This window comes from Trichosurus vulpecula, chromosome 1 (assembly GCF_011100635.1).
Source record: "Trichosurus vulpecula isolate mTriVul1 chromosome 1, mTriVul1.pri, whole genome shotgun sequence".
In the NCBI taxonomy this organism is placed as follows: Eukaryota; Metazoa; Chordata; class Mammalia; order Diprotodontia; family Phalangeridae; genus Trichosurus; species Trichosurus vulpecula.
The window spans coordinates 512880872-512895235 of record NC_050573.1 but is presented as its reverse complement, the minus strand read 5'-3'; the positions used below and the strand labels follow the sequence as shown (position 1 = coordinate 512895235).

General features: G+C 36.3%; 1 protein-coding gene across 1 annotated transcript in view; it reads left to right on the top strand.

Annotated features, from left to right (window-relative positions):
• SHC3 (SHC adaptor protein 3) overlaps positions 1-14364 on the top strand; it is a 172268-nt gene that overhangs the window by 89765 nt on the left and 68139 nt on the right. The window contains exons 3-5 of the mRNA XM_036742329.1: positions 4836-4899; positions 8729-8848; positions 13434-13487. Coding sequence (XP_036598224.1) covers positions 4836-4899; positions 8729-8848; positions 13434-13487 — 238 coding nt within the window. The remainder of the gene's footprint in view (positions 1-4835; positions 4900-8728; positions 8849-13433; positions 13488-14364) is intronic.

Below are 14364 nucleotides of genomic sequence, written 5' to 3'. Positions count from 1 at the left end.
TGAGGTTTAGTTCATGATGTTGCAGGTCTCTTTTTATTTGTCTTCTGCTTTCACTCTTGTTTCTTTGAGTACTTTTAGAAATAAATCTCTTAATCTCCTCTTTTTTGTTATTTTGTGGTTATCCTTGGTTGCTATATTTAATTACCTTTCTTGTATTTTTGTTGTCTGGGAAGTTTGGGAAGTAAATAATTTGTTCAGGTCTAGTTTTCCTTCTTGAAATGATTCAGATGCCTCTTTTTAAAAACTGAATGTCTATCTTTTAAATGTAATGGTTAGGATAAGTAAGATTTGCCGAGTACGTCAAGTTCGATTGCTTATTGAGGTCCTTTGCTCTTCTGGACACATAATTCCATCCCTTCCTATGGTTTCTGCTTGGAGTATAGTTTTGCATTATGAGAATGCCCTTTTCTTTGTATTTGGAGATCATTCTGGTTGTTTGCAGAATCTGTTGTTTGTCATTGGAATTGATAAATATAACCACTTTATTTTTTGGGGTTTGTAGCATTTTTTTTCTGGAGGCAAACTGTGAATTCTTTAGATTGGCACTTTGTTTTCTGGGTTTAGAAGTTCAGGGCAGTTTTCTTGTATTGTTTCTTTCATTATAGTGTTCAAGTGTTTTGACTTGTTATGTTCTTATGAGAGACTTATAATCCTAAAATTGTCCCTTTGCATCCTATCTTCAGAATCAATTATGTTTTCTTTTTGTATGGAGATCATGTTTTCTTTTAACTTTATTGTTTGCTTGCTTGTTTTTGACTTCAATTCTTCCAGATTGTCCTTTGCTTCTATGTATTTCAATTCTCAGTAAGTATTTTTCTCTTTAGTGAGACGTGCCACTGTGGGTTCATGTCTTTATGTTACATCAATTGTTTCTGGTTAGTAGATCATAAATTCTGCTTTCACAATTCTTTCTCTTTTAAAATGCTTAGAAACATCCCACAGTGGAGCCATGCTTTTTTGGGAACCCACAGATTCCTCACCCTTACCAGATGTTCATTCATTTTCCTTTCCAGATGACTGGACTCTTTTAGATAAACTGGAGGCCATTTTCTCTTCTGTTATTATTAGTATTTTCCCTGTTGGCATATTTGTCTGTTCTCAAAGTTTTTAACTGAGTTTTCTTCCACCCGAGATATTTGGTCATTTTGGCTTTCCCCCCCTTATTTTCTCCTATTGCTCACCATTTTTACTCCCCTTTTGAGGGCAGTTTTCCTGGGGGATTGACATCAAAGTCATCTCAGCCTCCTCCCACTCTGTGCAATTCACTTTTTGCCAGCCCCATTCTTTGTCCTAAGTGCTTTTGGGGGAACACAGCTATGCCCACTGAGGGATCCCTTCAAACTTAATGGATTTGAACCAGCTACACAATAGTCTGTTCCTCAGTTCTCTGGCTGAGCTTTGTTACACAACAGAAGTCTTCCATGGAGTTGTTCTAGCTGGGGCAAGTTTCTGCCTTTTCCGTTTTTGGTGACACTGGGAGGAGGGAGAGGTAGAGTTGAGTTCTGCTACAAGTTCGTGGGTCAGCTTGTGCAGCCCTTCGTGCATGGTGAGAGGGAGAATGGGGGTCCTGAGCGAATGTATTAGACATCAGAGATTAGCCTTCTCTGCAGTTAATTTTTTGATTTTTACTTCATTTGGGTTCTTGGTATCCTTTATATTTGCTTTATATCCTGCTATATTGCATACATATATTTATATATACATGTACATACACATATTCTGAAAAGATTTGAGATGTTGTGGGGATTGGAGAAAATATCTATTCCTTCTTTTTGTTGGACAAGAGACCCGAAGTCCCTCATTTTTCCATTAAGATTATTATCTCTTTCCCAACTTTGTCATCACTCAAAAAGAAAACATAGTTGTTTTAAAACACATTTATTGCATAAAATTGGATTTTAAGAGATTTTAAGAAAAGATTAGATAGTATTAATCCTTCCAAGTAACTGGCTTTTTTCTATTGAGGTCTGAACCCCCAACTCAGTTCACTTCAGTTTTGCAAAGTGAACAAACACTCCCAGAGACCACTGGTAGAGAATGATTATCATTTATTTCCTTCCCAACTCCAATATCACAGTCATAAAGTGGGGAAAAATATGATCTTACTACACTTACTCTGCATTCTGTAGTTGTGGTAAACACTTCCTGGTGAATTAACTGAAGCGTGTAGTTGAAAGATCACCTGGAGTTCCTTCAGAGTTCTTCAAAATCACGTTGTACTGAATAGTAGTCTAAGGTCACTTCTATCAAGCAATCATTTATTCAATAAACACCTCTTATTATTAAGTATTTTCTATGTGCCAGGTACTATTCTAGGCACTGGGGACTCAAATCAAAGAATGAAACAAAACATGCTTGTAATGAGCTTTCATTCTAATGTGTGAGGCAGCAACTTGAGTAACTATATACAGCATAAATACAAATTCCCATAAAGTATTTAAATGAAAGGTAGTTTGGAGGGGAAGATAGTGTCAATCAGGAAGAACAGGAAAGGCTTCTTGCAGTAGATGGTGATTGACCTGTACCTCAGAGGCAGAGGAACAAAAGTTGAAGTAAGGAGCGAGTAAGTATTTGAGGCATGTAGAAAGGTCAATAGAAAGGTACAGAGAAAGGAGATGGAGTGTCTGGTATGAGGTACAAAGGGAAAGATGATTTGATTGGATCACACAGTGCAGGGCAGGGTGGGGAGCAAGAGAGTAATGTCTAATAAACTACAAAGATAGGTTGTGGCAAAGTGTTATAGCATTAGCTCTGCAAGCTTACCATTCATGTTGCATCTTAGGCAGGGTTTTCTGTGTGTTTAGTTGCTTTCCAGAAGTTCAGATGCTCAGATCTAACTCCAGTCAACCAGTCTGGAATTCTGGATGGGAGCCTGTAACAACAATGTTACTTGCAGGTGCTGTGAGGGTGTAAGGCCAATGACATCAGCACATAGGAAGGCTGCTAGCACAGGTTCTTTGAACTGATTTTCTAAAGGAAAGCAACTTAAAAGGGGTCAGCAATCTTACTTTAATCAAACATATATGTATATATGTGTGTGTGTATCAATACATACATACACACAGGCACAGACAGACACACATATACATATACATACATATATACACATATACATGTGTATATATGTGTATATATGTGCATATATATATATATATATGCATATATACACATATAATTCACTTAGTTCAGGGGAGAAGTCAGCACCTGGAACTTCAGAGAAATTACCAACAGAAATTACAAGCAGAAATGATATAAACAGAGCAAATACAAACGGCAAAGACCAACAGACAGGGCTTCCAATTGTCTGACCAAAACAACACATACATAGTTAACAGAGAGAGAAGCACCAACATCTGCGTTTTTCAAAGCTGGAGGATGTTCTTAATGGCTACCCAGAGTCTCATCTGGCTAAATCACACATTCTTCCAGTGAGTTATCCCCAAAGCAAAATGCTAACCTCAGAGTATATATACTTCTTCAGGGTCGGAGGGCTTCACAACCCTCATGACCTAGGCTCACGTGACTGAGGCTTCCATGTGACTTAAGCAGGTCATGTAGGCCTGTGTGGGATGTGATTTTCAAATAATAGGAGAGACATCTTTAGGAGAAACAAGGTAAATTTATTTTACAAACCTTGCAAGATTTGGGCACACTTCCATAATGGAGGAGGCGAGGTAAAAGGGAACCTGCCTTAATTCATACTCTCAATGAAAAGATTCCCACCCACCTCTATCCCTTCTCACCATTGACTGAGAGGTGGGCTTACAGTCTAGGTGGAAAAACTAGACAGAGGACCAAGGTTGATCAGGTCCATTCAGGTTTTCCCTGTTGGAACTCAACTGCCGGGGTGGCATCTGAAAGTCTAGGAGAAGAAATGGGGTGTGGTGGGGAGGAGAGACCTTCCTGGAGCAGAGAACAAATAGCTCACAGGAAGTTCATTATCTTCTAACATCTGAGAGAGAGGGGGGAAGGTCATGCCCACAGCTCCAGGCCTTGACCTTCCAGAATCACAAGGCCAAATCCCAAACCTCTCCTATTCCCTTAGACATTCCTTGTGAAGTCTTCACAATTATCCGTCCCATTCAGGCCTATTAATGGATGGGAAAGATTGTTCCATTAAGCAAAAATACATTAACAATACAGAGCCAAGGTGTATATCTCTAGTATTGTGTCCTGGGTTACTTCTCCCACGTGGTTTTCTGGTGTGGTGCCAAAATCAGTCCTGGTTCTAAGTTTTAAATGCTCCACTTGGCATGGTGTTTAACAACCTTTTGGCAATTCCCCTTATATAAGCTAATTCTTTAAGACTCTCTACATTTTTCACCTCCATGAAAATTACTAGGGCATGAAGATGATAAGCCTGCCTAAGCAGATATTGCATTAACAATAGATATATTGATAAAATACAGAGGTAAAAGCTTTTCAAATAATGTTTTCACACACTTGGAAAAAGAATGGATAGAAGTTGATTAGATAGGGGAATATATACTGGTAACATAATGGAGGATATGTCTCAGTTCCAAAAACTGATATTTCTCCCTAACCTGAAAACTCAGTAGATGATATAATATGACATGGATGCACATTATAACAGACACCTGAGATTCATTCACTTAAAGAAATCTAGGAGATCGTTAAATAGAGGCTTTGATCTACCTTTCAATGACTCTTTTCAATTAACTTTTAGTTTATTACTGGGTCTTTTATCTGGAGTCATAATGTCTCTCACAAAGTAATTAGATAGCTAGTACCCATTTAAGCACAAAAAGCTCCATATTTGTAATTCTGCTTGACACACGATTAAGACACAGAGGCTTTTTTTTCTTTCTTTTAAGGGAAGCAATCAGCCGTGTTTGTGATGCAGTACCTGGTGCCAAAGGAGGCTTCAGAAAACAAAAGGTACTATTCTTCCTGTTTTGTTTCTTTTTATTTTACTTTCTAATGAATTATCTAAATGAATTAGCTCCTCTTCTACCTTTTTAACTATTTTTTCCCACAAAAGGATCATTTTTTTCTTTGTTTGACCACATCTTAATATTTCGTAAAATCATAATTGGTATCTTTTGTTTTCATATCAACTTTATTTCTAAATATAGCCCTTCCTCCTGCTGTACCCAGGGTGTCATCCCTTCTTAATAAGGCATGAGAAGATAGAAGAAAGGAAAACAGATCAGCAAAACTAACCAACACATTACCAGCTCTAATAGTTAAATGCAATGTTTCATACCCATAGTCTCCTGCCTTTACAAAAAAGAGAGGGCGGTGTATTTCTTCATCTCTTTTTGAGGTCAAGTTTGGTCATTATAATTACCTAGTATTCCATTTATTTTTTTGTTATTCTTTCCATGTACATTGTTTCTCATTATTCATATTATTTTCCTAGTTCTTCTTAGTTCACTTTGCACCCTAAATTCACAGATGCACAAATATTTGCCTTTCCACAGCCCCTTCAACACTGACTATTCCCATCTTTGTCAGCTTTACCAATTTATTGGATGTGAGGTGAAACTCAAGCGTTGTTTTGATTTTCATTTATCTTATTATTAGAGATTTGGAGCAATGCTTTATGTAATTGTTAAGAGCTTGTAATTCTTTTTTGAGAGCTGTTTGTTCATATTCTTTTACAACTTGTATTTTTCCCTATGAATCTTGAATTTTGTCTATACCAGAGATACTCAATTCAAATATTTTTCATCCTATAAATTTCTCCTTATTTTAATTGTCTTGATTTTGTCTATGTAAACCCTTTCCAGTTTCATGTAATCAAAACAAACCATTTTGTTATTACCTCTAATCCTTGACTGGTTAAGATTTTTCTCTCTAGTCATTATTATAATTAATTTTTTTATTATGTAGACCTTAATATTCAGGTAGTACAATTATTTTGAGCTTATTGTGGTATGTGGTGTAAGCTGTCAGTCTAAACCAAAATTTTGCCAATCTTTGCAGTTTTCTCAGTAATTTTTGTCAAGTTACTGTGTTCTTCCCCCACCCCAGACTTATGTTAGTTTTATTCAGCACTTGGTCATTGAATTAAATTGTTTGTCAATCATCCTTATTTAGGATTTTCCACTGATCTACTTTTCTATTTTTCAAATAGATTCAGATAATTTTGATGATTACCGTTTTGTAGGAGAAGCTGAGATCTGAAAGCACTTTTGCTTCTTCAGTCATGTATTATTCACTATTTCCCTAGAGATTCTAGTGCATTTGTTCCTCCAAATGAATTTTGTTATTATTTTGCCAGGCTTTATAAAATATCCACTTGGTTGCTTGAATTACTGCAGCATTAAATCCACAAACTAACTTAGGTATGATCATGATTTTTATTATATTGATATAGGTCAACAATGAATACTGATTATCTCATCAATTTCTTAAGTCATTTTCTTTAAAAAGAATTTTGAAATTATTACCATATATATCTCAAGTGTGTCTTTGTAGATTGACCCCCAGATGTTTTATGCATTTTGTAGTTACTTTGAATGGGATTTCCCTTTTTAATAGTTTCGTCCTGTATTTTTTATTGTTATGTAGAAATGCTGATGTTTTGCATGTACATTTTGTAAACTGGTAGTTTACTGAAGTGATTATTTTTCTCAGTTAATTTCTTTCCTGATTATCTGGGTTTTTCTAGGTAAGCAGCAAAAAAGTGATAGCTTTATTTCCTCTTTATAAGATTATATTTTGATTCTTTTCTCTTTTCTTACTGGCATCACTAGCATTTTTAGAACTTAATAGAGAGGAAAGTGGACATTCCTGCATTACTCATACTTACTAAGAAAGCTTCTAGTGTTTCTCCATTTAAAATAGTGGTTTTAGGTTTTTGGTTTTTGATATACACTTCTTATATTAAAAATGATATAGTTTCTCACACACGTTTGATAAAATCATATGGTATGGTGTCTTTTGTTTTTATTGTAATTAAGATTTCCCCCGACATTGAACCATTTTGTGCCTCATTAATGTAAATCCAATGTGATCATAATAAATACATATTTTTGATAAAATTAGTCTTTTTGCTGGGATTTAATTTAAATAATTTGTGTGATATAAGTATTAATTTTTAAAAAACTTGCAAAATTTAGTTGTAAATTAATCCCAGTCAGAGTTTCTCTCAGCTTCCCCCTAGTAGTTTTTTTTCCCAAAACTGAATTGTTATCATGTCATGTTAATATTGGTATTCTACATTTTTGTAGATATTTCTTTATTTCTTTGATATTCTTAATTTTGCTGGTAAATTATTTTGGTTCTGGCAATTTAAAAAAATCTCCTTTGTTGTGATTTCTCCTTTTTTATTTTTTTACTCTGGTAATTTGATAATTTTCCCTATTTTTGAATCAGATTAGCTAAACATTTATTTATTTTGTTAGTCTTTTTGAAGAATCATCTTTTTATTGACCAATTCCATGATGTTTTTTGCTTTGTAATTTATTGGTATTTTCAGTCTAATTTTCATGTATGCTTAATTTGGGTTTGTTTATTAATTGATTTATAATTGTAAAATTTTGTATTTAATTATTCTTTTTATTTTGAAAAATGTATTTTCATACATTTATTTATTCTCTAAAGACTGTTGTTCCCAAGAAGTTTTCCTATGTTTTCTTACCATTAAAATTTTTTAACTTAGTCATTAACTGTTCCATGATTTGTTCATAGAATCCATATGATTTAACTTATTCATTTTCAGGCTATCATTGTTATCTCTTTTTTACTCTACATTTTGTTTTGTTACCTTATTTATTATTTATTTTTATTATTTTGTGGACTATAAAAGATTTATTTGATACTTTTGCTTTTTTACATTTATTTTCCATTTCTCCATGCCCTAGCATATACTCTATGTTTGTAAATATGCCTCATGGTGCCTGGAAAGATGTATATTCCTTAATGTTTGCATTCAAAAGGCATCATAAGATGCTCAGCTTTAAATTAGTCAATAGTTTTGTCCAATTCTTTATTTTCTGTTTTGTTTATCTTTCTTTTGGATTTGTCTAGCTCTGAGGGAAGAGCATCAGTCTCCTACTATTATGTTACAGTTTACTTTGTTTTGGAATTGTATCAATTTTACTTTATGGGGGCAGCTAGGTGGTGCAATGAGTAGAGCACCAGCCCTGGAGTCAGGAGGACCTGAGTTCAAATCTGGCCTCAGACACTTGACACACTTACTAGCTGTGTGACTTTGGGCAAATCACTTAACTCCAATTGCCCTGCCTTCTCCTTCCAAAAAAAAAAGAAAAAAATTTTACTTTGTGAATTTACCTGTTATGCCACATGTTGTATGTGTATTTAGTTTTCATATTTACAGGTATTATTTTGTTTGATTCTCATAGCAATCTTGTGAATTAGATATATGTGTTTTTTGATTGTTCTTGTTTCAAGTATAGATGTATAGTAAAGTTTCATCCCATCATGCCTTTTTAAATTGTGTAGTCTTTTCTGATTATTCATGTAAGTTGTTCTCTTACATATTTTACATTTATTTACATTTCTTATTTCAGTTGAACTTGATATGACATTTGCCTGTGGTATGCCATATTTCTCTTAATTTTTCTGATGAAATATAAATCTACAGATATAGTCAAACCTTGCCCATGTTAAAAATAGACTTCAGCTTTAATATATTTCTAGATTTAAACACTGATAAAGTATATGTGAGCAGGAGGCCCTTTCACTGTGGTAGTCATAGACTGGTAAAAAAACTAAAATACTGTTCTTGATTTCACAGCCACCACGGAAAGTCTTATCTAACATCCTGGGAAAGAGTAACCTTCAGTTTGCAGGGATGAGCATAACCCTGAATATATCTACCACTAGCCTAAATCTAATGACACCTGATTCAAAACAGGTATGTGAGTTCTGATTTCTTCCTTATACCCATTAATCAAAGTCCATGTATCATGTTAAGGTATATATTACAATGGCAATACATATATATGCATGCATATATGTATATATACACACAGACACACAATATACATATGCTGATATGTATATTGTGTGTCTCTGTGTGTATATGTATACTAATCTTTTATATCAGTGTAAATTGTTTGTGATATCAAGTAGTATCAATTGAGTGGGAAAATCACATAGATTAATAGAATGTTTAATGAATTCTGTTCCAAACTTTTCACCAGGACTCAAAGTTTATCTCTACCCCAACCCAGAAAGTACAACATATAATAAAGTGTTAATAAGGTGTTACATTAACTGTAAAGATGTGTCTATACCCTGGTCCTCCGAGAAAGAGTAATCCCATTGGCTGACAGAAGATGGGCACAGTTCTGGGTCACCTTTAAAGGGGAGTCAGTTAATGAGTTTGGTGGAGTGTAGGCTCCAGAGTCCTTTGTGAAAGAGATCCTGAAGGGTAGAGGAGAAGGAGATTCATTTCCTTTTCCCCTCACTGCCCTTGGTGTCTACCAGAAACTTGCTCAGAGAGAGACACCCCATCAAGCCATTTGAGAGAGTTAGAAGTATGATTAAGGGAGTAGAGACATTTGCTCCAGGTAGACATGTACAAAAAAGCAGTCACTCAGAAGAGAAAGTGGCTTGTGGGACCTCTGGTTGGTCTCTTCTCTGGTAAAGAAGGAAGCTGGCTATGAAGTCAAAAGAGGGCACCAGCAATTATATGCCACAGAGAGAACTGAACAAAGAGAGGAAAGGCTTCTATGGGACATGTACTTCTGGATTGTGAGTTGTCTTAGCATATGTGCGCCCTACAAATGTGCCTTACTACACTGAACTCAAAGTTTGTGTCCTCTTCTCATGGATGGTATACATATGTGTAGGGGTATGCACCCCAGATTTATGGGAGTAATATTTTGTAGCTTTTATTTTTACTATTCTATCTTAGTAAATGCCTTGTTAAGGGCTAAATGTATCAAAGATGGTTGGTTGTTTATTTTGCTTGTCCTTCATTCTCAAAGAGGACCATGACATCATGGAGGTGATGCCATGACATGCAAGTGAATTGGATTTAAGTGAGGGAAAGCTGTACAAAGTTGCCAGTCTCACATTCTGCTCTGGAGCCATCTGGGTCCAGTGGCCAGATACACATCAGGACAATTAGAGATGGCTCCAAATGTCTGGTAAGAGAAAGTTGGAATATACACTAATGTGGGCTTGTGAGCTTGTTAGGCATGCAGAGCATAGGATTACCCTTACAACACAAACTAGTAACCACTCTATTAGTGGAGAAGGGACACCCCAGGTAACCCATGTGCAGACCAACCTTCAGAATGGCTCTGGAGCTCATCGTTGTGCTATATATTAGTAAAGAATTATATTATGGGCAGGGGGGCAGAGCCAAGATGGCAGAGTAGAAACAGTGACCTTCTTGAGCTCTCCCCACAAACCCCTCAAAATACCTGCAAAAATTAAACAAATTCTAGAGCAACAGAACCCACAAAATGACAGAATGAAACAGATTTACAGCCCAAGACAATCCGGAAGGTCAACAGGAAGGGTCTATTGCGCCAGGCTCAGAGTGGAACACAGCCCGGGCTCTGAATCACTGGCAGCTGCAGTGGTTTCCAGACTTCTCAACCCACAAATGCCAAAGACAGCTTCAAAGTTCAGTGGGAAAGCTCTCTCACCTGGGTGACAGAGGAGTATGGTCTGGCCCCAGCCCCAGCCCAAGCCCCAGGGTGGTGGCAGCCACTGCCTCAGCAACAGTTGCTTCTGGAGCTCTCTGCCTACAGATGGTGGGAAAATCCAGTGGCTGATCTGGGTTGCAGTCCTGGGTGGCTGTCTTAGAGCAAAGAAGAGCACGGGCATAGTGGAGCTTGTGGTGGCCATGGAGAGAGAATCCTCCTCACAGTTCCAAGGCAAAAAAGAGTACCTGTGGTTGCTCACAGATCAGAGCACAAGCCAGGAGAGGAGTAAACACCTCTCATTTGATCATACCATTTTGGAAGAACGGAAAATTTACAGGTCCCTAGAAGTATCTCTGAAAACAGCTACACAAAACCCCTAAAGCTTGGGGCAGCACATCCTCCACTTAACAGAGAGCTCAAAAGTCAAGTAATTGGCTGGGAAAATGAGCAAACAGGGGAAAAAATAAGACTACAGAAGGTTACTCTCTTGGTGAAAAGGTATTTTCTCATGTCCTTGGTGATGAGGAAGATCAAAGCATACAACCAGAGGAAGATAACAAAGTCAAAGCTCCTACATCCAAAGCCACCAAGAAAAATATAAAATGGTCTCAGGCCATGGAAGAGCTCAAAAAAGATTTTGAAAATCATGTGAGAGAAGTAAAGGAAAAATTGGGAAGAGAAATGAAAGCAATGCAAGAAAATCATGAAAAATAAGTCAACAGCTTGCTAAAGGAAACCAAAAAGAAAAAAAGGCTGAAGAAAATAACACCTTAAAAATAGACTAACTCAAATGGCAAAAATAGACTAACCCAAAAAGCTGATGAGGAGAACAATGCCTTTAAAAGCAGAATTGGCCAAATGGAAAAGGAGATTAAAAAACTCACTGAAGAAAATAATTCCTTAAAAATTAGAATGGAGCAAATGGAATCTAATGTCTTCATGAGAAATTACAAAACAAAACCAAAAGAATGAAAAAATAGAAGACAATGTGAAATATCTCATTGGAAAAACAACTGAACTGGAAAGGAGAGATAATTTAAGAATCATTGGACTACATGAAAATCATGATAAAAAAGCGTAGATATCATCTTTCAAGAAATTATCAAGGAAAACTGCCCTGATATTCTAGAACCAGAGGGTAACATAGAAATGGAGAGAATCCCCTGATCACCTCCTGAAAGAGATCCCCAAAGGAAAAATCCTAGGAATATTGTAGCCAAATTCCAGAGTTCTCAGGTCAAGGAGAAAATATTACAAGCAGCCAGAAGAAAACAATTCAAATATTGTGGAAACACAATCAGGATAATAAAAGATTTAGCAGCTTTGATGTTAAGGGATCAGAGGGCTTGGAATATGATATTCCAAAGGTCAAGGGAGGTAAGATTAAAACCAAGAATCACCTACCCAGCAAAACTGAGTATAATACTTCAGGGGAAAAATGGAATTTCAATGAAATAGAAGACTTCAAAGCATTCTTGTTGAAAAGACCAAAGCTGAATAGAAAATTTGATTTTCAAATACAAGAATCAAGAGAAACATGAAAAGGTAAACAGGAAAGAGAATCCATAAAGCACTTATTAAAGTTGAACTGTTTATATTCCTACATAGAAAAATGACATTTGTAACTCATGAGACCCTTCCCAGTATTAGGGTACACACACACACACACACACACACGGCACAGGGTGAGCTGAATATGAAGGGATGATATCTAAAAAATAAAATTAAGTGTTGAGAGTAATATACTGGGAGAAAGAAAAAGGGAGAGGTAGAATGTAGTAAATCATCTCACATAAAAGAGGCAAGAAAGAGTTTTTACAATGGAGGGGAAAGAGAGGGAGGTGAGAGGGAATAAGTGAGCCTTACACTCATCGGATTTGGCTTAAGGAGGGAATAACATACACACTTAATTGGGTATGGAAATCTATCTTATCCTATAGGAAAGCAGGGGGAAAGGGAAGAAGAGAGGGGGAATAATAGAAGGGATGGCAGATTGGGGGAAGGGGTAATCAGAAGCAAACACTTTTGTGGAAGGACAAGTCAAAGGAGAGAACAGAATAAATGGAGGGTGGCATAGGATAAAGGGAAATATAGTTAGTCTTTTACAACATGACTGTTATGGAAGTGTTTTGCATGACTACACATGTATAGCCTATATCGAATTGCTTACTTTCTCAATGAGGGTGGGTGGGGGGGGCAGGGAGGGAGAGAATGTGCAACTCAAAGCTTTAAAAATGAATATAAAAATTGTTTTTCATGCAACTGGGCAATAAGAAATACAGGCAATAGGGTACAGAAATCTATATTACCCTACAGGAAAATAGAAGGGAAAGGGATAAGAGAAGGGGGGGGTGAGAGAAGGGAGGGCAGTTTGGAGGAAAGGGTAATCAGAATGCATGCTGTCCCGGGGTGGGGGGAAGGGAGAGATGGGGAGAAAATTTGGAATTCAAAACCTTGTGGAAATGAATGTTGAAAACTGAAAATAAATAAACTAAAAAAAAGAGATTATGTTAAAATAGCTAAGTGAAGCCATAAGGAAGAAGTATTAGACTTGTGGTATTTGATTCCCCAAGAGCTGAACAATGAATAATGGGCAGACAATGTGAAAAAGACCAACTGAGGCTGGATTATCAATAAAAAATAAAACCTTTCTAACAATAAAAGAGCATTATATACGGTAACAGTTTGTGTCTTTCATTCTGAGAGTGGAATACTCTTTTTTCATCTTTTGAGACTTAAAATTTTCTAGGAAATGAAACAGATTTCTAGTTTTTTTTCCTATTGAATATTGGTCCTCAGTAAATTTGAAAATAACGTTACATTTCTTGTTTCTAACAGATTATAGCAAATCATCACATGCAGTCTATTTCCTTTGCCTCTGGAGGTGATCCGGTAAGCATATTTTTTCCTCGTTCTAAGAATGATGGAGAACATATATTTCCTTTACAAGTTGTATCTAATGTTACTAAAAGTAAAACCAAATGTGACATTGTCTTTATTTGTTTGATAAGGTACTTCTTGGCTATTTTTTCCTTTTTCTTTTTTTTTTTTGGAGGGAACTCCATTCTCAGTATTCTTGAACCTTATTCAAAGACCTGAGCTGAGGAGTCAAAGGTCTTAGAAGGATTGTCTTTGTCTTAATACAAAATAGATAACAGGGTTTTGAAAGATTTATTTGAGTAATTCCAAAGAGTCTATGGAGATAGAATGACTTTTCTATTTTCGTTTATATGCTGTACTTTAATAGAATAGATAGACTAGAGAAGTCATTTGAACCTTTATGCAGGGGCACTCTTTCATCTTGAGAAGCTCTCTTACTTTTAAATGCTCCCTGTCCTTCTCATGACCCCTATGGGATTTCATAGAATGCATTAATAGTTCATTTCGAAAGAGAAAAAAGAAAAAAGCAAAGCCATATCTCCAATCCAACTGTGCAGTGAAATGAAAGGAGTCATGAATGCTCCCCTTCCTCCTCCCATCCACCAGGTACAAAAATATGGCCTTGTTTTCATCTGAATGCACTCTTTCCCCATCCCCTGCTTTCTCTTCCTTCTCTATTCCTGTGAAATCTATTATTGGCTGTGGTTGACACTAGTGAAAGGCTGTTTGAAGTCTAGGCTCCCGATCTCTCTTAATTTTAAAGTATGATCAAAATAACTCCACTGAGTCTCTAAGCACCCAGAAAACCCAAGCTGACTATTCATGTGGAAACTAACGGGAAATGGTGGGTCTCCAGCTTTCACAGCAGGCTGATGAACTCATTCTGGGG